Source organism: Equus quagga, chromosome 14 (assembly GCF_021613505.1).
Source record: "Equus quagga isolate Etosha38 chromosome 14, UCLA_HA_Equagga_1.0, whole genome shotgun sequence".
NCBI lineage: Eukaryota > Metazoa > Chordata > Mammalia > Perissodactyla > Equidae > Equus > Equus quagga.
In genome coordinates this window covers 270,226-293,420 of record NC_060280.1, presented here as the reverse complement: position 1 = coordinate 293,420, position 23,195 = coordinate 270,226, and the positions used below count along the sequence as shown (strand labels likewise).

At 35.5% G+C, this 23,195-nt stretch overlaps 1 protein-coding gene across 1 annotated transcript in view; it reads right to left on the bottom strand.

Moving 5' to 3' along the window:
• Positions 1–23,195, bottom strand: part of CCDC73 (coiled-coil domain containing 73) — a 153,861-nt gene that overhangs the window by 6,824 nt on the left and 123,842 nt on the right. Inside the window, exons 13-16 of the mRNA XM_046685213.1 lie at positions 19,786–19,896; positions 15,053–15,187; positions 3,373–3,559; positions 798–2,261 (exon numbers count right to left, since the gene is read on the bottom strand). Of these exons, the coding sequence (XP_046541169.1) occupies positions 798–2,261; positions 3,373–3,559; positions 15,053–15,187; positions 19,786–19,896 (1,897 nt within the window). The remainder of the gene's footprint in view (positions 1–797; positions 2,262–3,372; positions 3,560–15,052; positions 15,188–19,785; positions 19,897–23,195) is intronic.

Genomic DNA, 23,195 nt, shown 5'->3' with positions numbered 1-23,195 from the left:
CCCCCCGTACACAGTTGTATATCTTAGTTGCACGTCCTTCTAGTTGTGGGATGTGGGAAGCCCCCTCAACGTGGCCTGACGACCAGTGCTGTGTCCACGCCCAGGATCCGAACCCTGGGCTGCTGCAGCGGAGCGCGCAAACCTAACCACTCAGCCACGGATCCGGCCCCTAAAGGATTGAGTTTAAAGTGTTTCAAAGAGTGACAAACATCAGTGATATAAAATATATTCTTACACCTCAGTAACACTTATAAAACAAAGAGCTGGATTTGTGGTGGTGAAGGGACAGATGAAAGAGAAAAATTAAGGAAAGGGAGAGAATTGCAGGAAGAAAGTGACAACATAAGAGACTAAAATGTTCTGAGAGAAGGAAGTTTTTTTGAGTATAGAAAGAAAAAAACGGTCACACTGGCAGAAGCCTTAATTTCACTGCATTTGCTCTAGAAAGTAAAAAGAAGATTAGGTAGGTGTAGGTGTTCGAGTTTAAAATTAATGACCCAGACCTGTGGTGGTTTTTGTTATTTTTAGTTCCTTGATGAAAATAATTTTTTTTTAAATTTCCAAAATGGAATTGTACCTCAAGACATGTTGGTAGTACTGACTCAGATTTAGATAAAAAGAAATCCACTTCCATTTAAATAAAACCTTTTACATATATATGTACATGGAATATTTTAGGTGTAGGCAAAAAAATACTATTTCATTTTAAACACAATGTGTTTGGAGAATTTTTACCAAGAATAGTAAGTAGAAATATAAATTTTAAAAGAATTAAAACATAAATCTTGATTTCTTACCTGGTCCAATATCCTCCCTGCCATCATAGACAGCAACATTTTTACAAAGTGTCATAGAAACAGTCTTTTTGTTTTCTGATGGACCTATTGGTCTCTCCTTCAGCAACAAAGGAATGCTGGAAGTTGAAGTGCTCACTGTTTGACTTTCAGTTTGATTTACTTTTGACCAAGGACTGGGGTCTAAAAAATTCACATATACTGGAGTTTTCTCAGTTTTTTTATCTGAAGTTGAAAGATCAAAGGCTGACCTTCCACTTCTGTTTACTAAATCTGCAGATGCCTCTATGTGAAAAGAACATGACTCTTCCAGCTGTCCTTCACTGTAAATTTTTCCTGAAACGATGTCATTTAATGACTCTGTTTTCTCTGTATTATTTAACAGTGTGTGCTGTCTTTCATTAACAGTCACAAAAAGGAAGAGGTCATTTTTTGTGGCTTCTGTTATCTGATTGTCATCAGTCTGACTCTCTTCATTGGAAAACTGTGTTTCTGTGGAAGTCTTCTTGTGAACAGCAGTGTTCACATCTTTGGTTTGTGAAGCATGTACATTCTCATTGTTAACCTCAAGATGGGAGGTGGTCACATTGTTTTCCAAATATCCCAGACAATTCTTAAATTGACTGTTTTGCATATCCTTCAGATTTTTCCATATAGTTCTGTTTCCAGGGCTTGAGTTGGGTTTCAGGAACACAGACATTACATTACTGTTTTTATCTGAATTCCTAAGTACTTTCAGATTATCACTGAAAGCAGCAGATGAAGTGGGGAGGTGGACTGCTGTGTGACAGGCAGTCGTCAGTTCAGGTTTCTCTGAAGTATCACAGACTTGCTGACAACTGGAAGTTTGTTTAAATGGCAGTATGTTGTCATTGTTTTTATTTGACAGTTGGTTTTGGTTTTTTTCACATTGTTTATCATCTAACATAACATCATTTGAATCCTCTAAAATGTACTTCTGACACACAACAGGATTCTTTTTTACATCTAGAGATGAATCCAGATCTGCTTTGGTTTGGTCACTGTCTGTAATTTCCTTCTCTCTGGCATTTTGTTCATCTTCAGAAACATCTTTCTGATCTGTATCGTGAGCTGTCTCATTGAAGATACTGTTAAATGAGATTCTGTTATTTTCAGCCTCCAGATGTACATCTGCCTGGTGAAGACCTAATCCTTCAATTCTTTCTATGTGTATCTTTTCTGTTTCTATTGATATATCCACCACTAAAAAAGAATTATTTGGAGATTTAAATTCTGTACATCCATTGTCTTTTCCCAAGCCCACCTTATCTTTTACTTCTGTAGTGACTGCTTTTCTAAAGTCGGTAACATTCAGGCTTTGTCCTTGACTAACTAGTCCTTTTTCTTTGCAGAGGGTTCTGCTCAGGGAGATTTCACTTTGATTTTCATCCAGAGGTACAGTAGTATCAATTTCATTCTTGGAGCTTTTTTCAAAAAGCTGCAGATCTGTCATGATGAGAACACAGTAAATTTTGATGTTATACACTAAAGCCTGCTTTTATAAGATATATGTATTGCCTATTTTTATAAAAACATTTAGCTTTAAATATTTCATTGGCCAATTATTACACAAACATAATGACACCAGTTTTACCTATTGAGTTTCCTTTATCATCATAAGCATATATTTAGCATGCTAAAATATTTGGCTCTACCTATATTAAATTTTTATTTCATAACAGCAAAAGTATTTTTGGTTTAAAAAGGGGGGAGTAAGTTGAGGGTATTACAAAATGCTTTTCATTTTTCTACTCTGTTGCTGCTTTTTGAGTATATAGTACAATTCCATATAAATACATAGCTGATTAGATAAAAATTAATTTATCCTAACAGGTTATACTCTTAATTTCCATTACTACCTAGATCCAGAAATTGCTAGCTGGTTTCTTCAAGACTTAACAGTCATCACTTTTTCTTTCACTACCCTGTAAATATTTTTAAATTCTGGAATACTTGTGGGCAAGTGTCTAGACTATCTACTTAAGACATTAATTTTATTCATCTGGGCTCTAACCATAGATTTCAACATTTCAGTATAGTCAGAGTAATCTACAATACAAAATCCAGGGCTTGACAGGCTTTTTAGTCCAATCATTCTCTCTACAACACCTCCACCAAGTGGTTGTTCAGCCAAGGTTTGAATACCTTCAGACAATCAGTACTGTCTTTAAAACAACTCTTTTTGAAGGTGGGCGGATTAGTAAATTTTTTCAGTGGTTACAAAAAGGTCATTTGAACTACGAAAAGTGTTCTCTAGATCTGGTAATCAGAAGGGTATCAGTAACCCAGAGAACATTCTCAGCAAACCAGTGAAGGCAAAACCAAAATGCAAAAAGTTGAGGACTGATGAGAAGGGGAAGCAAAATGTATTTTTTCCCCAAAAACACTGACTGTAAAGCATAGCTCATAGGAAGCCTGTTTTGTTAAGACACATACAAAGGAAAAAGACTATTTCTCTAACTACACTACAAGGTCCTCAAAGCAAAGACTGCAGCTGATATCCCCTAAATGCCACAGGCGGCCTCCAGAGCACTTCGGCAGGTCCACCTTAGGTTACCTTCAGTGATTTCTTCTGTAAGTGGGTCTTCTTTCTGTTCCTCCTCTTCTCTGTATTCAGTATCTGAACAAAAATGCACAGTGCTTTCTTCCCATGTCTCTTGCCCAGAGTTACATTTCTGTAGGACGGTGTTTTCTGATGTTTCCACTGACACTTCATTGTTCTCAGTATTTACTTCTGGAAGATTCTAGTTTAAAATGGAAAAGATTCCTTTAATATAAAAGCAGATCACTATAAAGTATAAAACATTTGAACAAACTTTGCTGATCAAAGTGGAATCTTTGTTTCAATTCAACCATTCAGCAATTTCTATTTGAAAACCAAATAATTTTTTTACTAAATTTAATCTATTAGTCTTTGTAACAAGATCACTTGAAGTTCATTTTGTATAGTCTATCATATGTAAACAAAATGGAGACCCTTACATGTTTTCAAATATGCGTTCCATATTACATAATACCACACATTATCTTACATGTAATAAAAGAACCACTCCTTTATTCGAAGCAAGGTAGTCATGGCAGGAAAATTGCTTTTGAGTGTTTGGTATTTTTATGTATCTTTAAAATAGTGAATTAATTCAGCATCCATTTATTCAGCATGTATACTGAGCACAGATAACATAGAAGCACTGCACTAGGCTTTGGGACACAATGATGAACAAAACACTCCCTATGCTCAAAAACCTTGCAGTCCAGTGGGACAGATGGGGATAAGGAGACACTTCAGGGGGAACAAATGCTCAAAAGCCAGCAAGATTATGGTCTTTTCATGGAACTACCTGTGATTCCTTCAGCTAGAGCTCAGATGCTGGGACAAGATGGAGAGAAATGCGACTTGGAGTAAGCTAGGAGGTCTAGGTCACTAAGGGCCAAACACAGCGTGCTAAGGAGTTCCAACTTTACCAGGAAGACAGTGAGGAGTCACTGAAGGGTTTTAGACAAGGTGATTAATGTGATCTGATTGGAAAGGCCATTCTGGCTGCAGTATAAAGGGTGGATAGAGTAATGTTTCCAAACTTGATTAAAACCTGCAATGAGAAATATATTTTACAATACAGTGAGCACACCAAACAATACCTGCTCTTAATGAGATACATTCTGATGTCTTCTATGCTACTTTATTTCATATTTAAGAGTATGCTGGTCACAAACCACTAAACTAATTTTCATGAACCACTAATAGGTTGCACCTAGAAGTCTGAAAAACAGTGAATTAAAGGGAGACCACACATGAGGCAGAAAGACGCATCAGAAGAGTACCATGGCAGTCCAGGTGACCAGTAAAGATGAAGTGTCATGAACAGATTCATGAATGATGAATTCCTATCAAGACGACTTGGTGAATGATTAGATAGGAAGGCTGAGAGAGGAGAGTTAAGATTGATTTGCAGAATTATTAGGGAAATGCAAATCACAACAGAATGAGAGATACCTTGCACCTGTCAGAATGGCTATTATTAAAAAGATGAGAAATGACAAGTGTTGGAGAGGATGTGGACAAAAAGGAACCTTCATACACTGCTGATGGGAATATACATCGGTGCAGCCATTAGGGAAAACAGTGTGGCGATTTCTCAAAAAATTTAAAAAGAAATACTGTATGATCCTGCTATTCCACTTCCGGGTAGTTTTCCAAAGAATATGAAAACACTAATTCGAAAAGATATATGCTCCCCTATGTTCATTGCAGCATTATTCACGATAGCCAAAACTTGGAAGCATTCTAAGTCTCCAACAATGGATGAATGGATAAAGTGTATTGTGTATATATATAAAAAATATATATGCACAGTACTACTCAGCCATAAAAAAAAGAATCGTGCCATTTGCAACAACTTGGATGAACTGAACCTTGAGGGTACTATGCTAAGTGAAATAAGCCAGACAGAGAAAGACAACCACATGATTTCATTCACGTGGAAGGTAAACACCGATAGGGAGAACAGATTGGTGGTTACCAGAGAGGAAGGGGTGGGGGGAGGGTGAAATGGGTAAAGAGGCACGTGTGTGTGGTGAAGGGTGGAAACTAGACTTTTGGTGGTGAACACAATGCAGTCTATACAGAAGTTGAGATACAATGATACAATGATGTAATGTACACCTGAAATTTACGCAATGTTATAAACCAATGTGACCTCAATTAAAAAAAGGTTGATTCACAAAGTTCAGACTAGATACCTAGGTGACTGACTGGTGGATGTCATTTACTGAGCTGGAAAACTGCAAGAGTAGCAGTTTTGCAGGAAAACATCATGAGTTCAGTTTGACCTGTTAAGTTTGAAGAGTTGGTAAGACATTAGGTAGAGATGTCTAGTGAACATTTAGATGTAGGAATCTGGAGCTTATGAGAGAAAACTGACCTGAAATGTGGATTTGAAAGTCACTGGCAGATGGATGGCAAGTGAAGATGTGTAAGTTGATGAGATTGATTAAGGAGAGTGTATTTTGGGAAGAAAAGAGGAGAAAGGAGAAAATGCTAATGTAAATCCCCAAGGGAAAGGCAGAGGAAGAGACACTTTCAAAGGAGATTGAGAAAAACAGTCTGGTAGTTTACCAGGAGCTTTGGAGTTGGATAAATATGGGTTCCAATCCTGGGTTCAGTACTTATTAAATGTGAAATCCTAGAAAGATACTTATATTAGTTATCTATTGTTGTGTAACAAATTATCCCAAAACTTTGTGATTTAAAACAGCAAACATTTATTTTCCCATAGTTTCAATGGATCAGGAATTCAGGAATGGCTTGGCTTGATGGATCTGACTCAGGTCTCATGTAGTTCTACGTGAGGAATAAATTCAATTATGTATATAAAGCATATAGCTCATGGTTGATCAATTAATGATAATAATAGTAATAATTCTTATTCTTACTGCCTTAAGGAAAAGCCTGAGATGTAGGGGAAAAAGCAGATGAATGAAATATAATAGGGACAAGGGGAAAGGGTATTCAGTGAGTTAACTTGTATTTAGAGACAGATGTGGGATCAAACAAGGCTTTTTGCTGTTTAATTTGTAAAATGGGAGAGACTTGAGCATGTTTTATTGTAAATGGGAATATATAAACTAGCAATAGAAAAAAAGAAATATAAATGACAAATATATGAAAATATGTTTAACATAATAAAAATGCAAATTAGAGCAGGCCCTGTGGCCTGGTAGTTAAGTTCAGTGCGTTCCACTTCAGCAGCCCAGGTTCAGTTCCTGGGCACTGACCTACATTACTTGGCAGCCATGCTGTGGCAGCATCCCACATACAAAATAGAGGAAGACTGGCACAGATGTTAACTCAGGGTGAATCTCCCTCAGCAAAAACAAACAATCAAACAAACACAGTGATAAAGTAAGTATCAAGAGAGTTTGAGTATACAGGCACTGTTATATATGGTTGGTGGGAGTATAAACTGGTACAACCTTTCTGGAAGGCAATCTGGTGATACATATCAAAATTATAAATGAGCAAGCTCTTTCACCCAGCAATACCAATTCTGGTAATTTGTCCTAAAGAAATAATCACAAAAGTACACAAAGACATTTCTACAAGGATGCTCTACAGTAGAGGGGTGGATAAATTATGACACATCTCATTCACACAATGGAAACTGTGATACAGATCAATTTTTACTGACTTAGAAAGATACCTACTAAGTTTAAAAAAACAAAAGCAGTTCCTCAGAAAGTTTAATATAGAATTACCCTATGACCCAGCAAATCCACTTCTAGGTATATGCCCCCCAAAAAGGTCAAACAGAGTTGCATGCCAATGTTCATAGCAGTATTATTCACAATAGTCAAAAGGTAAAAACCCAAGTGTCCATCAACAGGTGAATGGATAAATAAAATATCATATATCCATACAATGAAATATTAGTCTGCCATAAAAAGGAATGAAGTTCTAACACATGCTAAAGCATGAATGAACTTTGAAAACACTAGGCTAAGTGAAATATGCCAGACAAGAAGGACAAATATTGTACAATTCCATTTAGATAAACTATATAGAATAGGCAAATTCATAGTCAGAAAGTAGGTTAAAGATTACTAGGATCCAGGAAGAGGAGGAAATGGGGAGTTACTGGTTAGTGGTTACACAGTTTCTGTTGAGGATGATGGAAAAGTTTTGGAAATAGTGGTGATGACTGCACAACATTGTACTTGTAATTAATGCAACTCAACTGTAATTTTTAAATGTAATCACTGTAAAATGGCAAGTTTTATGTTACATATATTTTACCACAATAAAAGAAATTTCTAAATAAAAAAGCTACACAATATCAGAGAAAGTATGATTTTAGTTTTTAAAGAGTGCATTTTTATGAACGTCTATGTTATCTCCATACAAACACATGTATAGAAAAACTGGAAGGTCATACAAAAAAATTTTTAGCAATCTCTATTTCTGGGTGGTAGGATTATGGATGATCTTCTTTTAATGTTTCTGTATTGTCTACACTTCTTAAAATGAAAACTATGACTTATAATCTGATTAAATAAAAGCTATTTTCAATTTAAAAGTGAATGAGTGCTAAATGATTTACTTATGAATACAAGTCTATATTCACTTCTATAAGCAATCAGATGCTGTAGGAATTACTTGCCATTTATCACTCTCAGGCTATGTTACAGTATAAATCTTAAAATGACAGTACCATCTCCTGCCTGGACTATTACAGCATTCTCCAAGCTGGCATCGTTGCCTTTAGTTTTATCCCACTTGTCTACCCATATCGTCATCCAAATGATCTTTCAAAAAAGTAAATCTGATCACTTTACTCAAATGGTAGAGTGATGAACAGACTTCTACAAAGGGACGGTACAGACCTCAGTGGGCTGTCCTCTGCCTGTCCTCAGCCTCTCTGCTACTTAGTGCACAGCTAGCCTCCTACCCTGCAACCATGCTAACTACTTGTAGTTTCCACGTTGAATAACAATATTTCACTTTTCTGATTCTTTGCCCATTCTACTCCATTTACTTGAAATACTCTGTCTGGAAAATTCTTACTTACTTTTAACAACTCAGCTCAAAAAGTCTGTGTGTGTGAGGTCTGCCCTGAGCAGCCATCCTCCTGAGTAGAGCTGATCTCTCCTTCCTCTGCGCCCTGACTGCGCCCTGGACCTGCCACCATGGAAGCACTTTTCACACTGCACTACAACTGCTCTTTACCCTGTCTCTTCTGCTGGACTGGAAATTCCTTGAAAAACCATGTGTGTCTTTTTCATTGTTATATTCTCATAATCTTCTGAAGCATGTGGCACATTGACAATACTCAGTAAATGTTTGTTGAATAAATGCATAGATAAAAGAATGAAGTAAATGAATGAGTTAATAAGCACATGTATTAAGAATAGCTGCTTTATGAAAAAGACATGTATATTATAAAAATAAAACTGCTTGCTTGAAGAAGGCCTAATCAGAGAGCTTTAAGATGTTATACTTCCCTAGAACATTTAACATAAGATTATTTAAACTTAGGCTTCTACTTCTAGCCATGCCAGGGTAACTGGTACTGGACTTGACTGGCTTTCCCTCTATAAATAACTAGAAAACTGGAATAAATGAAACAAAAGTTTTCAGACAATCAACTACATATAATGAAAAACCATTCTCTTAGAGAAAGGGGAAAAAATGAGACGAACCCTCTAATTACTTTGCCTTTGCCTAGAGACACTCTGTGCACCACCAACTCACGATCTTGCTTTGTGAGAGAGATTACCAGGAGTAATCTCACAAAGCAAGATGGTCTCACTGAGTTGGAAAGACAAAGATCAGAGTTTGGGGAGGCTGAAGTGGCAGTAATTTGTGAGGCAATGTACTGAGCATGAAAGAGCTATGCAGAAAAAGAGCCCCAGAAATCTGCCTATTCGGTCTGTTGCTGAATTTTAAGCTGGACATGTGTAGAGTAAAAGTCCACAAGGACTTACAGGGAAGCTGTAAACTGAACAATTCGCAGAACTCCACAGGTATGCAGAAAGTCTGAGTTCCAACCAGCCAGAGTGGAAAGACCTTGCTGAACACCTGGGCATTCTATTAAAACCCCTGGAGGATCACACCTTCGATTAGGTATGAACTAGCCCTAGAGTAAGGGCTGTGCTAGATTCACCCGTAAGTTTAAAATTAAGCCTCAAAGGGATGAAGCTTATCTGCAAATAACTTTTAACTGCCTGTCAAACTTCAACACTCTTGAAAGGGAAGACAAGGAAGTTGAGCAATCAGTAATATAAAATTCAAAATGTTCTAATTCAATAAAAAATTACTAGACAGAGAAGCAGAACAGTGTCACATTTTATAAACAGGAGAAAAATTAGTCACTAGAAACAAAGAAATGACAAGAGATGGAATTGGCAAAGGAATTTTAAAATAGCTATTATAAATGTTCAAGGATTTAAAGGACAATGACATGAATATAATGAAGAAAAAAATTAAATATACCAAAACAAAAAGAACCAAGTGGAAATTCTAGAGGTGAAATATATAGTATTGAAATAAAAAGCCACTGGATAAGCTTAATGGCATATTATACACTTTTAGAACAAAAGATAAATGAACTTCCAGACATAACAAATGGAAGCAGAGAGAGAAAAAAGACTAAAAAGCATGCAGCACCTCAGTAACCTGTGGGACACCATCAAGCAGTCTAACATGTGTAACTGAAGTCCCATAAAAGAAAGGGGACAGAAAAAAATCTTTGAAGAAATAATGACCAAAAGTTCTCCAAATCTGATGAAAACTATAAATCTACAGCTTCAAGAAACTCAATAAATCCCAAGATATGCACAAAGAAAACCACATCAAGGTACATCATAATCAAACTGCTCAGTCATAAAAGAAAGTCTTAAAAGCAGCCAGAGATGATAAGATACTTATAAAAAGGGATATAAATGTAATATGTACAGACTTCTTGCCAGAGCAATGTAAGCAAGAAAACGATGGAATGGCATCTTCAAATTAATGAAAAGATCCCTGTCCATCTGGAATTTTATATTCAGTGAAAATAGCCTTGAAAAATTAAGGAGAAATAAACACTTTTTCAGACCAAAAAAAGCTGAGAGAATTCCTCACTAGCAGATGTGCATAAAAAGAAATATTAAAGGAAGTTCTTCAAGCTGAAGGAATATGATAGGTGGAAACCTGGATCTACACAAAAGAATGAGGAGTGCCAGAAACAGTAAATATGAGTGAATATAAAAGACCTTTTATCTAATTCTTAATTTTCTTACCAGGTAATTAACAGTCTAAAGTAAAATAAATAACAATATATGGTGGAGTTTATAACACATGTAGAAATAAAACGTATGATAAAAATAACATGAAGGATGAGAAGGAGGAAATGAGAATACAGTATTGTAAGTTTCTTACCTAATCAGAGAATTTGGTATAATATTATTTGAAAGCAGACTATAATAAACTCTAGAAAATGGTTGGCAAATTATGGCCAGTGAGCCAAATCGGCTTACTGCCTGTTTTTGGAAACATAATTTTTTGGTACACAAGCATACCCATTTGGGAATGAACTTAATGCCACTGAACTATTCACATAAAAATGGTTAAAATAGTAAATTTTATGTTACATATATTTTACCACAATAAAAAATACAATAAAATAGTTCTCAAAGAAAAAGACTTCCTCATGTTATGACTCAACATAAAAAAAGAAAATATGAGTATTCCCATAAAAAAGTAACACGATGAAAAAGATAATACAAACACTGATCATAAAAGATGGAGTAGATGTATTAACATCAGACAAAACAGACTTCAAGACAACAAGTATTACTAGGATAAGAATGAACATTTCATAATGATAAAAAGATCAATTACTCAGGAAGCCATAACAATCATAAATGTTAAGCCTAATAACAGGGCTTAAAACACTTGAAGCGAAAACTGACAGCAGGGCCAGCTCCATGGCCGAGCAGTTAAGTTCACATGCTCCACTTCAGTGGCCTGGGGTTTCACCAGTTCAGATCCTGGGTGTGGATATGGCCCCGCTCATCAAGCCATGCTGATGCAGCATCCCACACAGCACAACCAGAAGGACCCACAACTAGAATATACAACTATGTACTGGGCTGCTTTGGGGAGAAGAAGAAGAAGAAAAAAGAAGAAGACTGTCAACAAATGTTAGCTCAAGTGCCAACCTTTAAAAAAAAAACAAAACCTGACAGAACTGAAAAGAGAAAGAAAATTCAGTTATTAAAATTAAAAATTTCAATAGTCTTCTCCCACTAACTGACAGAACAAGTAGAGAAACCAACAAGTACAACAGAAAAATCAGTAAGGACAGAGAAGACTTGAACATCATCATCAACCAATCTGACCTAATTGACACTTATAAAACATTCGACCAACCAACAGCAGAATACAGATTTTTTTCAAGGGCACATGAAATATCACTAAGATAGACAAAATGCTTGGCCCAAAACTGAATCTTAATATATTTAAAAGGAAAAAAGTCTTACAGAGACTGACCTCAACCAAATGAAACTTGAAATCATTAACTGAAAGATATTTGGAAAATTCTCAAATATCTGGAAATTAAACAATATAGTTACAGGTCATAACCATATTCATGGGTCAAGGAAGACCTCACAAGAAAAATTTTAAAATATGTTCAACTGAATAATGATGAAAACACTACATGTCAGAATTTGTGAGATAAAGCTAAAGCAGTGCTTAGAGAAAAATGCATAGTTTTAAATGCTTACAGTAGAAAAGAAGAAAGGCCAGAAATTGATGATCTAAGTTTCCATCTGAAGCAGCTAGACAAAGAATAGCAAATTAAATCCAAAGTAAGTAGAAGGAAGAAAATAATAAAGTTAATAGCAAAAGCCAATGAAATAGTAAATGAACAAAAATGAGAGGGAAATCAATGAAGCCAAAATCTGGTTTTTTGAAAAGACCAATAAAATTGAAAATCTCTAGCTAAACTGATCAAGAAAAAGAGAGAGAGAGAGAGAGAGAGAGAGAGAAAGAAGACACAAATTACCAATATTATGAAAGAGGGAACCTCAATGTAGGTACTACAGAGAAATATAATGATAGGGAATATTATGAGCAACTCTTTGCCAATAAATTTGACAACTTAGATGAAAAGGATGAATTCCTTCAAAGTGTGTGGGGGTCTCCAAGACCACCCCCAGCTTCAGTGATTTGTTAGGAAGACTCACAAGACTCAACAGATAGTCATACTCATGGAAGAAAAATCAGCAGAGGGAAAAGGCACATGAGGTGAAGTCTGGGAGAACCAGGCACTACCTTCCTAGAGTCCTCTCCCAGGGGAGTCATGTAGGACATGCTTCATTCCTGCAGCAATGAACTGTGACAATACATGTGAATTATTGTCTATCAGGGAAGCTCAGTAGAGACTCAGTGCTCAAGGTTCTTTTGGGTGCTAGTCACGCAGTCACCCTCTGCCTAGCACGCACCAAAACTCTGGACTCTCAGAAAGAAATCAGATGTTCAGAATAAACCCCACTGTTTGACAAACAGTTTAGGCACAGTGAGACACTCCTGTCAGTTAGGAAATGGTGGTAACTCTCCCCAAACCCAAGTTTCCAGCTATCAGTCAGGGGCCAACCTTAAAAACAGGCTTTTCTAAGGAGAGCATTCACAGCCCTGCTATGTTGGCTATTTTCTGCACAGCAACACAAGAAGAAATTGAGAATATGAACAGCCCTACAAATAATCTAAATAGTGAATTTGTTATTAAAATTATTCCCACAAAGAAAAAGCCCAGATAGCTTCCTTGGTGAATTCTACCTAATATTTAGTAAAGAAATAACACCAGTTCTACACAATACTCTTTCAGGAAGAAGGAACACATTCTCACTCCGTTCATGAGGCCAGTATTACTGATACAAAAACCAGACCAAAAGAGTACAAAGGAAAAACAACCTAGAGATCAATATTCCTCATCAATGCAAAATCCTTAACATAGCATTAGCAAATCAAATCCAGATATATATAAAAAAGACAATACATATCACAGAAATGCAAGGTTATTTTAAATTTGGAAATCAATTGGTGAAATTAGTTGGTTAATATTAACACATTAACAGAAGAAAAAAATATGATCATCTCGCTAGATACAGAAAAAGCATTCGACAAAATTTAATGCCCATTCATGATAAAAACTTAGCAAACTAGGAATAGAAGGAAACTTTCTCAATCTGATAAAGAGCATATACAAAATCCTACAGCTAACATATGAAATGGTGAAAGAGTAAATACTCTCTATCTAAGATGAGAAACAAGGCAAGCAGGTCCACTCTCACAACTTTCATTCAACATTGTACCAGAGGGTCCTAGCTAGTGTAGTAAGCTAAGGGAAAAATGTGCGCAGAGCAGAAAGAAAAAAATAAAACTGCTTTAAATTCACAGATGACATGATCACGTACATAGAAAACCCCAAAGTTTGACAAGAAACCTACTAAAACATTAAGTTAATTCAAAAGATAATAGGATATGAGGTAAAAGTTAATTTTACTTCTATATAATAGCGAGGAACAGTTTGAAAAATTAATTTTTAAAATACTGTTTACAGTAGGATTCCAAAACACGAAATATTCAGGGGTAAATTTAACAAAATACTTGCAAGATCTACACAATGAAAACTACAAAACATTTCTGAGATATGAAAGAATATCTAAATAAATGTAAATATATACCAAGATCATAAATTGGAGGACTCAATATTGCTCAAATGTTAATTCCTTGCAAATTAATCTATAGATTCAATACAATCCAAATCAAAATCCCACAGCCTTTTTTTTAGAAATCGACAAATTGATTCTGAAAGTTATATGGAAATGCAAAGGACTTAGAATAGCCAAACGGTTTTGAAAAAAAAGTAAAATTAAAGAAATTATACCACCACATTTTAAGACTTCTTATAAAGCTACACTAATAAAGACAGTGTTGTATTGGCTTAAAGATAGACATATAATCAATGAACATAGTAAAGAGTCCAAAAATAGACCCACATATATTGCGTCAGCCCTGGTGGTCTAGTGGTTAAGATTTGGTGCTCTCACCACCATGGCCTGGACTCATTTCTGGTCAGGGAACCACACCACCAGTCTGTTGGTTGTCACACTGTGGCAGCCATGTGTGTGCTGAAAGCTGTGCCACTGCTATTTCAAGTATCAGCAGGGTCACCCACAGTGGACAGGTTTCAGGAGAGCTTCCAGACTGTGACAGACCAGAAAGAAGAACTTGGCCAACTCACTTCCAAAAAAATTGGCCATGAAAACCTATGAATTGTAGGGGATCACTGTCTGATGTAGTGCCAGCAGGTGAGAGGATGGCACCAAAAGACCCAGACAAGGTTCTGCTCTGCGGGGCGCTAGCAGTTGGAATCCACTTGATGGCACCAACAAAAATATTTGGTCAACTGATTTTCAAAGAAAGTTTCAAGGAAAGTACCAAGGTACGATGGGAGAAAAAACAGCCTTTTCAACAAATGTGCATGCTAAAACAATTGGAAATCCACCTCCAAAACAATGACCCTCAGTCCTTATATCATACTGTACACAAAAATTAACTAAAAATGTATTATAGACTACCTTCTTATACTAATTTTTTAAAGTTGAGAAACTGAAAATATAAAGCAGGGAGAAAATCATCAGTGATGGTCCTAATTTCTTTAACAGCTGGTACCCCCAACATACTTGAATTTTACCTGAAATTTCTTGTCTTCCCGAAACTTTTTCTGATCGCATAATTCGTTGTAATGTTCTTGTAACTTAATATGAGTTTCTTTAAGTGATGATAACTCATTTTTAATCTCATTAATTTCACCATTAAGTTCTTCAACCTAATACAAAATTTAACCAAAATGAGCAGGTAACTAAATGTGTTCTATATGAAAATACTTTATTAACACAAGTTTTAGGAAATAGTAAAAAATGAAAACAACCCCAAAGTAATTACTAATATTAAGAGCTACCACTGAATTGTGCTGAGTCTTTAATAAACATAATTTCATACTCATAAAGGTCCTATGATGTATTTTTAATCCCCAATTTGTAGGTGAGAAATATAAGGCTTGAAGACCTTAATTAACTTGCCCAAGATCAGGTCCATAAAAGTAGTAGTCAGGATTCAACCCCAAAGCAAAATCTAGGGGTTGTGTTCTTAACTACTACATTAAACCACCTCTCGTTACAAATATAAAATTATTGATTTATTTTTGATCATAAAAATTCTATGAAAGTTACACCTTCATTGCTTTCTTGAAGTTTTATTTTCTGGTTGCAAATTAGATATATGGATTTTAACTCGACTAGATGAATAGTAGTACCGAGCACCAAGGAGTAAAACAGACACTGACAGTTCAGCCTAATATTTACATCTATACACTGGGCTTTCACTGACAACAAAATTTCATAATCTTTTTCTTGGGGAGTACTCTTTCATGGAATCCTCAAACATAGACAAAGTAAGTTCCACTGAGAAGAAAAATTCCCTTTTGTCATGAAAGATTATAAAGTTTCTCTTCAACTAGTTTAAAATTACTAACAATTTCACAAATGCATGTAATATTCCTTATAGAGGCTAACAGACAGGAGCTCACCTATTGCTTTCCCCCCATCTCTCCTATTTTTAAGCATCTTTAGTCCATCTCTGCGCGGTGCTTCTTTTCCAAGGCTCACCTCTCTCTGTGATCTCACTCCCGTCTCCCTGAGAGCCTTGCTCCATCCAGCAAGGCTCTCTTGCCTGCTGACATTCTTTCCGCTATAACAGCGTGTTCTCCTCAGCCCACAAATATGCTCTTCTCACCTTCCTAGTTTTTTTTCTCCTTGACTCAATTACTCTGTCTCTCTCACTTCTTAAAGTCCACACTTGTTGATTTAAAATTCTAACCTCCTATCACTCCTTAACAACCTGACTTCTGCCCTCATTGTTCTACTGATGTTTTCCTCAGATATCACCTGCCTATAAGCAAAAGGATTTTTTCCAAGTTTCATACCATACCATTTAACAGCTCCGTAGCATGACTATGTTGACAACCTGTCCTTGAAAGAGTCTCTTTTCTTTGCTTTAACGTACTACTCTCTTTATCCTCCTCCCTTTCTCACATTCTAACGATGGTCCCCCTCCTCCCCTTTTGCTTCCCGCCCCCCCCCCCCCCCCCCCCCCCCGCCCACTCTCTCTCTCTCTAACCACTCACAAAATGTTGGCATACTTCAAGGCTCTTTCTTCTTTAACCTTCTTCTCTTCAAGTCTTCCATTCCTTCCATAGATAATCTTATCATACCTATACCTTCAAATTTCATCTTTATGCTAATAAATCTTAAATCTGTATCTCATCTCCCAACTTCTCTCCTAAGATTAGATTCACATTTCCAAATGCATGGTGTGCATTTCAAGCTAGATCTCCTGCAGGCCCCATAAATTCAACAGTTCTAAAATTAAACTCAATATTTCCATCCACCAAATCTGCTTCTCCTTTCACATTCCTTATGTAGGTTAATGACAGTATTATTCTACTAGTTATATGATTCTCAGACTCTCACACTGGACTCCTTTCCCCTTCTAACACTCAGTATATAGAAAATGCCACTAATCCTGCCAATTCTACCTCCAAAATGCTTCCTGCATCTCTCTCTTCTCTGTTCTCATTACTATTGCCCTAATTCACACCCACAGAGGTTGATGGTTAGGTTATTTGCAATATTCTTCTTACTGGTCTCTTTCCATAAAGCCATCCTCTACACTATTGCAAGAATTATTTTTCTAAAACACAGATCTGACTGTTATTTCTTTGCTTTAAAATTCTCAGTGGCTTCCCATTACTTATAAAATTCAACTTCCTTAGTAAGGAACCCTTCAGAAGGTGATCTCAACTCATTTTCTAAAATCACATTCCACACATCCTGTGCTTATTCAAATCAGACTATTTGTAACCCTTGAAAGTGAAGTTTCGTGCCTTCATGATTTCTCTCATTCTTTCTTTCTTTTTTTTTTTTCCCCAAAGATTGGCACCTGAGCTAACAACTGTTGCCAATCTTTTTTTTTTCCTACTTTTATCTCCCCAAATCCCCCCCATACATAGTTGTATATCTTAGCTGTGGGTCCTTCTAGTTGTGGCACATGGGACGCCGCCTCAACATGACCTGACGAGCAGTGCCATGTCCGCACCCAGGATCCAAACCCTGGGCCGCCGCAGCGGAGTGGGCGAACTTAACCACTCGGCCACAGGGCTGGCCCCCTCCCATTCTTTCTTAAATGCAATGCCAACAGGAAGGAATGGGAAGTGTAGGAAATGGGCACCTATTGCCTGGTGAAACCCTATTCGTCTTTCAAGGCCAAACTCTAGTGTCATCTTTTCTCTAAAACTTTCTCCAACCTAGCTAAATGACATGGCTTATTTTGTGCTTTCATAGTAATTTGTTAATACTACTAAAAGCACTCCATACTATTGTGGTTAATTTCCTAGTTACCTGTTCCTTTGAGAGTGTGACTCTTTATTATTTGTATTTAAAGCATGTTTGAAAATCCTCTCTCTAGAACAGTGCCTAACACATAATACATGCTCAACAAATGTTGCGAATCAAGTTCCGTTTGTGACCACCCCCACTTCCCCTGAGTAATTCCTGAACATCCTCATTTACTGTCTTTTTGTCTATACCTATCCACTGGCTATATAACTAGCCAAATGAAAACAGATATACATAACACTGTTCTTTATAATATTTCAATGAATTTTAAATATATTGTCTAATAATATTCACTAAGTTCTATTTGTACGGTATTTTCTTTCACTGTTTTCTTTTTTGAAACCAGCATTTATACGATTCCATCTTATTTTTGTCCGTATCTTTTTTTAAGCCATCTTGATCCAATCTCAGTAGCAATACTATAATTCTATAATTGTCTTTCACTGAAGAATGGTGAAAAACTTTGAGACAGAAATAGAATTAAAGAGTACATCTGATCTCCCATTCAAGAAAACTCTAATAGAACCAAAGCAGCTTTTTCTTAATTATGTTCTGTTTAGCACTAAACCATACGGAAGTGAAATGATTATAGATGCTAAAAATCCTAAAACAAAACCAATTTTATCTAAATTTATAGACTGAGGCCTTACCAGTGAAACTGAATGCATATTTTTCTTAATTCAATTGATTTATTTCTTGGGGGAGGGGCACAGTTGTAGTTTCATCAGGAAAAATGAACATTTAATCTTCTTAGCTCATCTTTTTTTTTTTTTGGCATGGCTGGCAAATTTAAGTTTATATTCCCTTTTCATTTTACAGTTTTCCTTATCCTGACTACCATTTCCATGGTCTTTTAAACATTAGGAATGAGAAGGAAGTGTTGGGGTGCAATGTGAATTAGTTAAAGCTAAAATAAATATTATTATGCTTGTTGCTTAATGATAAACTTTACTAGATTAGAGATTATTAGGTATTTTTTAGTATGCTGATAAAATTAATTACAAAATACTTTTTGAGATTTGGGTAAAGCTTATCAAATTCATCAGTGAAGACTTGATCTCTCCAAAATGCAAATTAAGAGAACATGTTAGCTGCAAATGAATTGAAAAATCAAGAGTTACTTATATATAACAATTATATCAAACAAAATTACCTACAGAAAATGTTATCAAGCTGGTATTTAGATATATATTACATTAATAAAATATTAGAATAATATAGTATAATTAGTATAATAGTCTAAAATATAGTCTTACTTTCCCAAAATATAGCTTTCATAAACTCATAAATAGTGACTTTCTATCGTGTTACTTCTTTTAAAGAATTGAAAATCAATAAAAATAGACATCAAAATAGAAGAATCAATTTTGGGATCCACAATCTCTAAAGTGAACCTTTATATTTCACAACATTAATTTACATCATTTTACACTTTCACTCTCTAGTTCACTGAAATCAAAATTTAGTATGAAATAGACCACTGTGGTTTAAGGAAATAGTCATGTTTATAACGTATCAACTCTGATGATAAAATCTTAACACTATAGAACTCAACTACTGTATACATGTTCTAAACATGGCTTTAATGCATCTCAACAAAACTGCTGAGGAAGCTAAATAGATCAGCTAACAATAGTACCTATGTAATTGTTTATTTTAATCATTTACTAAAATACTATGCAATAGTTTTATGAAAAGTTAAATTAATTTTTCTTTGTCGCATATGGGAAGTCAAATTTGATATATATATATAAATACACACGTGTATATGTATGGTTTTTCATGCATGAAAGCATTATAAAAACTTTATTAAATCTAGCTTTTAAAAAGCATTCACCTCTTGGAAATGTAAGTGCAAGAAGAAAATGTCTGACTTTACTCCTATATTATTTTTGCAATATTTTCTTAGCATTTAATAGTTATTTTAAATGTCTACAACTATTTAAAATATTTCAATATTTAATAAACTTACATGCTTTTTCCAAGTTCCTAGTGCCTTCTCATGCTCATTTTGAAGATTAAGGAACTTTTCTTCATTTTCTTTTACCTTCTCCCTTTGCAGCTCATTATCTCTTTCAAGGGTCTGCAATAAAATTAATTATCCAAAAAATAATCAATACCACATTAATGAATTTTGATGTGTTTTATGTTGCTTGGACCTTTGCTTCTAACATGCTGAAAGTGCCATACAGATCAGTGATAATGTGCTATCTCAACAATAATTTTCATAAATTAACAGAAAGGTGCTTATAGTTTAGTTAACAGGAAATAGGGGGAGGTTATGAAAAAGAAATGGCTATAAAAGGGTATAAAAACATTGCCATTATTCAGTTTCACTGCATAAGTTTTAATGTACTGAAAAAGTAATATAAAGTACAGCCCTGAAAAATATGAAATGTAGCATAATCCAGCCTAACACTACTAAAAAATTTTAACTACCCTAGAACATTTTTTCTGTATCTGTTTATTTTAGAAATTAACTGGCTAGAAAACCCTTAAATATAATTTTAATTTTCAAATTAACACTTTTTAGTAGAGCTTCAATATTTACCATATTAACTTATTATTTCATAAATTAACATAATCACCAGCACACCACCCTCTGCCCCCCCAAAAATCTTTAAAAGTAAAATACTACCAAGTGTTTTCTAAGACAAGGGTTTTAAAGCTATTAAATCAGTGTCACCAATATTATTAGGTTTCTTCAATGTCTGCTGATAATCCAAGTAAACTTCTGTAAAAGGGTAAAGAGTAAGAATTCTACCTACATGTCTGATACCTCTGGGATTTTTAAGTTCATTTGTTTATCACCATGAAACCTATGTACATTCAGGGTAAACATTTTAAGCCATGCAAAGGATATAAGAAGAAAAAGCAAAGTTTTCCTCTATCGGTTCTCTAGTTCTCCTCCCCAGAGGTAACCACTTAGCTGTTTCGTGGGTATCCTTCCAGAAATTGTCTCTAAGCATAAAAGTATATAGAATATATATTTTTACATACAGATGAAACTATATCATACATACCATGTTATTCTGTAATGTTTTAAAAAAATAATATGTATTGTTTACTGTCCATATCATTATATACAGATCTATCTTATTTTAAAGGCTTCATAGTATTGCATCTATTTAGACTTCTCAATTATATCTAGTATCAATATGCAAAAAAAATAATTACGCAAAATTATGGAAACATCTAATAAAATGTACTTTACAATTTCAACATGATTCTCCTCTATCTCATAAAGAGCTATGCACTATTGAAAGGACTCAATGTACACCTATTTTGATTGTCTCTACTTCAGAATGAAGTAAATATTTTTACAGAAGTCGTGTTTTCTTCTTAATTTATAGGTACATATAATAATAGGGCATTCTGAATATTTACAATGGTGTATATTTAATAGATGCTTACTACTTGAACATTCTAGCAAATATTTTACAGTATCTCTTTATATTGATAACAGTGTATTTTGGGAGATAAACAAATCAAAGTTTAGAGGAGACATGGAAGAATATGCCATGGTCTCTATTCTGGTAATAAATGACCAAGAGCATTACGTTCTAAAACTGTGTATTAAGTATGTCAATCATTTCCTGTCCCTGTCCATATCCCCATCTAAGAGAAACTGCCTACATCAGGTATTCTCTCAGTTTCTGTTTTTTGGAGACATTTCATCCTTCCATTACAATTTGGACCTATTGCTCTTTCCATTTGCAACACGGCTAAGGTTCTCTCTGAGGACTTCTTGTCTCTTCTGGGTGGATCTCCTGTTTCCTAGACGTCACGGTTCCCTCTTTCCTATTTTATCCCCCTGTCTTGGTAAAGCAAACTTTCTATTACTTCTTGATAAAGGAGGCATGGATAGTACTGTTTTTTGAGACCCTGCATGTCAAAATATCTTTATTCTACCAATACTTAACAATTTGTTTGGGTGAACACAGTACACGTCTGCTTTGGAAATCTATTTCTCCCCAAGCTCTAAAAGTGTACTTCTATTATCTTCTACCTTCCAGTGTTGCCAGTGAGAAGTCTGAGCCATTACACTGCCATTCTTAATTCTCTGTATATGACCTACTTTTTTTTTTCCCACAGAGAGTTTTAGAATCTTCTCTTTGAGTGTAGTATGAATTTCACAGTGATATGCATTGGTGTTGGGCACAACAAACTCAAATCCTTCAGTTCTAGGCTACCATCTTGTATTATTTCTTTGGTCATTTCCTCCTTCCATTTTCTCTGTTCACTCTGAAACTTATCAGACCTCTTGGACTGACTCCTCAGTTTCTCCCTCTCTTGTTTTCCATCTTCTTGTCTTTTGGTTCTGCTTCCTGGAAGACTATCTTCCAACCTTTCCATTGTATTTTTATGTCTGATAGTATATTCATTTTAAGGGTTCTCTTTTATTTTATGAAGATTTCCTTTTTTTTTATAGATTCCTAATTCTTGATTTGGGGATTAATACATATATTTCTATTAACCGAGTATATTTTCTTAGTTTCTCCAAGTTTTTTTCATTACCCTGTTTGTTTTGTCAGTTTTTCATGTTGGAGACTTTCAAATGTCTAATGATCTTTAACCGCCTATTCATATTTAAGAATAAGGTTGAAAGTTTTGTCAGATGGTGAACTTCGCTGTAGGTTGTTGACCTGGCTGAGCTATTTCACCAGGAAAGTTTAACTGTAGCAGCTATAGGCTTTTCTCTTGAGCAGGTTAGTTCCTCCAGAAAGGAATCTTCCATTATCCTGCCCGGAAGTTATAAAATTAGCTGCCCTCTAAATGGGAAAACTGGGCTGGGAGGTCTCAGAATTCTGTACACTTTCCACTTGTTTTCAATAGAATACTCTCACCAATGTACTGGCAAAAAAAAAAACAAAAACAAAAACGCCTGATTTGCAGCATTTGCGAATTTCATTAGTGTTAAATAGTCCCACTAGGGTCAATTTTAAGCTACCACTGGTTTAACAACCACCTCACAAAATGACAACAGCCCTAATAAGCAGCTCGGCCTGGTACAAGCTGTCTCCAACAAACCACTGGATCGCCCCAACCTCAGCGGTCACTCAAACTCTCCAACGTAAACTCCCAAGCTTCTGCCTGTAGGAGACAGCCAGTGCCTATTTGTGCAGGGTAGGGAAGAGAATCTGGAGGGGCAATAGGTTCTTATATAGATCTTCTAGTTTTTGTTTTGTTGGGGTTTTTTTTTTGTGAGGAAAATTGGCCCTGAGCTAACATCTGTGCCAATCTTCCTCTATTTTATATGTAGGATGCCACCACAGCATGGCTTGATGAGTGGTACGTAGGTCCATGCCTAGGATCTGAACCTGCGAACCCCTGGCCATCAAAGCGGAGTGTGCAAACTTGACCAGTGCACCACCAAAGCGG